The 3,392-nt window shown below is 38.7% G+C and overlaps 1 protein-coding gene across 1 annotated transcript in view; it reads right to left on the bottom strand.

Moving 5' to 3' along the window:
* Window positions 1–3,365, bottom strand: part of SARC_09176 (hypothetical protein) — a 4,744-nt gene extending 1,379 nt beyond the window's left edge. The window contains exons 1-4 of the mRNA XM_014296815.1: window positions 3,345–3,365; window positions 2,386–2,489; window positions 1,264–1,382; window positions 337–473 (exon numbers count right to left, since the gene is read on the bottom strand). Of these exons, the coding sequence (XP_014152290.1) occupies window positions 337–473; window positions 1,264–1,382; window positions 2,386–2,485 (356 nt within the window). The 5' untranslated portion in view covers window positions 2,486–2,489; window positions 3,345–3,365. The remainder of the gene's footprint in view (window positions 1–336; window positions 474–1,263; window positions 1,383–2,385; window positions 2,490–3,344) is intronic.
* Window positions 3,366–3,392: the final 27 nt, after the last annotated feature.

Here is a 3,392-nt window from a genome sequence, read left to right as displayed (position 1 = left end):
ATACATACAACATGGATACATATATATATTTATATGCATGCCTCAGCGGTATAATAAAAGTTCGCACCACTTGACCATTTAACGTCACAGATGTATATAAGTAAATCTGTACATACATATCATATATTGTATTTCTATATATACACACACACACACACACATATATATATATATATATATATTGCATACACACACACATACACACGCACACACACATTATATATATATATATATATATACGTATACATGTACATATAATTATACATATACATATTTAAAATTGCACGTTACAACGCAAATTATTTTCTTACATAGATATATTCACACATTACTTACCATCCTACGTAAAGCTGGCACAGATTCTCCTGCGAGGTTGCTTGGGCCAAGAGTCGTTCGACCTGGAGCTCAACGCTCAATGTTTCTGTGGCTTTGAAGTCGCGACCAGTCAGTTTAGCCTGCACTCGGTTGATGACCTGTATGTTGGGATAGGGTTCAGGGTTTGAGCCGATTGATATTCTGTGTTTACATAGGGAGTTGATGTTGACTCGAGTGATGGCGAGTGATAACGAGTGGTAGTTTACAGTTTAGGATTTGAGTCCGTTAAAATCCGTCTGTTGTATTGGCTTTGATGACCTAAATATTGTTCCAGCGTTTAAACTTTTTCTCGGTTGGTGATTGTTTCTTTTAAAAATTTAGGGAGCCGTGGGTTAAGTTAAAAGTTGTGCTGTTCATAGTTGCGATGGCATGTTTGGTGTCATTTAGAGTGAGATTTCGCATAGTCATATCATATGACATTTCATCCGGTGGCGTGGATGCTACGAGAAGATGGATGGCTATACGTATATACACACAGGAGTCGAGAAGATGGATGGTTATACGTATCTACACATATTGGACACTGACTGTGCAAACTGATGCCCGCCTGAACATGACGCTTGCTGACAGCTTCGAGTGAGTCGGGCAATACACCATTCACAATGTCGCAAACACTTCATATCTGACACGTACCTACACAGCCCGTTAACTATATGTGACAAACACTTCATATCTGACCCATACCTGCACGGGCCGTTAACTATATGTGAGACACACTTCATATGTGACACGTACCTACACAGCACGTTCACTTTATGTGACACACACTTCATATGTGACATGTACCTACACAGCACGTTCACTATAAGTGACACACCCTTCATATCTGACCCATACCTGCACAGCACGTTTACTATATGTGACAAACACTTCATATCTGACATGTACCTGCACAGCACGTTCGCTGACCACTTCGGGCTGGGCATCGGCGATGTCTTGCGGGTCGTCTCTGTTCTTGACGCGGTACACCGTCACACCATAGTCTGAGTGGTCGATCAGCTCATCGGCTGATTCACGGGAGTATTGGAGAGTGAAAGTTGTCTACACTCACTACGTTTATATAAATACAGGTGTGTGTCTCATAGTCAAAGTGTATAGTTTGTAGCTTTGTAACCGGAGTGAGCATTTTGTTTTGTTATACGTGAGAGTAGTCAGCGTGGTCTCACCTTCATATCGGCTGATGTATGAGATACGATTTACATGGTAGGGGTTTAGGGTTTAGGGTTTAGGTGTAGGGTTTAGGGTTTAATGTATAGGGTTTGAGAGTGATACCTACTATGCAACCAAAATAAGTCTCTCTATCGGTATTCATGGACGTAGCACGTGTGGTCTAGGATATCATTGGCTGATATATATACCTCGGGATATCATGGCATGCGTTTGACTCATAAGCACAAAGTCAGTTAATTTGCACAAAAACGCCATAGCTCACAAACGGTGAATGCACATGATCAGGTGTAGTGCATAACAAGCTATAAGTGCAACATTAGTTATAAGTGTAATATAAGTTATAATAACATGATGTAATATAAGTTATAATAACATGATACAAGTGCAATATAAGTTATAAGTGTTATATAAGTTATGAGTGTGTAATATAAATTATAAGTGCAATATAAGTTATAAGTGCAATATAAGTTATAAGTGCAATATAAGTTATAAGTGTAATATAAGTTATAAGTGCAATATAAGTTATAAGTGTAATACAAGTTATAAGTCCAATATAAGTTATAAGTGTAATACAAATTATAAGTGTAATATAAGTTATAAGTGCAATATAAGTTATAAGTGTAATATGAGATATAAGTGCAACATAAGTTATAAGGGTAATAAAAGTTATAAGTGCAATATAAGTTATAAGTGTAATATAAGTTATAAGTGTAATATAAGATACAAGTGTAAAACAAGTTATAAGTGTAATATAAGTTATAATAACATGTTACAAGTGCAACACAGATCACGTCACATGGTCAGTTTCTGCGCATAATAAATAGCTGTCGCACAACACACCTGGGGCCATTTTGTTTTTCTTCTTCTTCCCTTGTCCACCGGTTTCCATCAGACGCCAATTGATCAGAGGATCGTACACGAACGCTTCCAAGACAGCCATTAAACTGCAGAATAACAAGGATGCAAACGGATAGATCTCAGAGCTTAAAATATTAGGACTACTGTAGACCAATGCTTCCAAGACAGCCATTAAACTGCAGAATAACAAAGGATGCTAACGGATAGATCTCAGAGCTTAATATATAAGGACTACTGTAGACCAATGCTTTCAAGACAGCCATTAAACTGCAGAATAGCAATAAAAAGAGACTGTGCTTATAATTTGAGATTCAGTCCTTGATTCAGGGATTGCACTCGGTCGTCGGACTGCCCCGATAGACTATCCAAAAGCGATCCTTCACATACCAGTACATGTGTCTAGATACATCCATACTACCGGTCATGCATGTGTCAGTAGATGTATCTAGAGATAACTACCGGTTATGCATGTGTCAGTAGATGTATCTAGAGGTAACTACCGGTCATGCATGTGTCAGTAGATGTATCTAGAGACAACTACCGGTCATGCATGTGTCAGTAGATGTATCTAGAGGTAACTACCGGTCATGCATGTGTCAGTAGATGTATCTAGAGGTAACTACCGGTCATGCATGTAACAGTAGATGTATCTAGAGGCAACTACCGGTCATGCATGTAACAGTAGATGTATCTAGAGATGCCTAAGGACGCGCCAGTTCCGACACAACTACACCCCCACCCCTATTGTATCGAAGTACCCCGAGCATGACATGTGTGCTTGGTATACAGTACAATAACACGCATACAGCTAAGTAGTAGGACTCATAAGTGTTGGTGGACATACAAGCATATGCAAATGCTTCTAGATGATCTAGAGACATGTGCACCAAACATTTCTGATACAGCAACACACCTTAATAACACATGATATAGTAACACACCTGTCTCTGTCGTCTCTGAGTTAATAACACATTATATAGTTACACACC

The sequence above is a fragment of the Sphaeroforma arctica genome (assembly GCF_001186125.1).
Source record: "Sphaeroforma arctica JP610 unplaced genomic scaffold supercont1.902, whole genome shotgun sequence".
NCBI classification, from domain to species: domain Eukaryota; class Ichthyosporea; order Ichthyophonida; genus Sphaeroforma; species Sphaeroforma arctica.
Note: the sequence above shows the minus strand (reverse complement) of the source record. Positions and strands in the feature narration are given on the sequence as shown.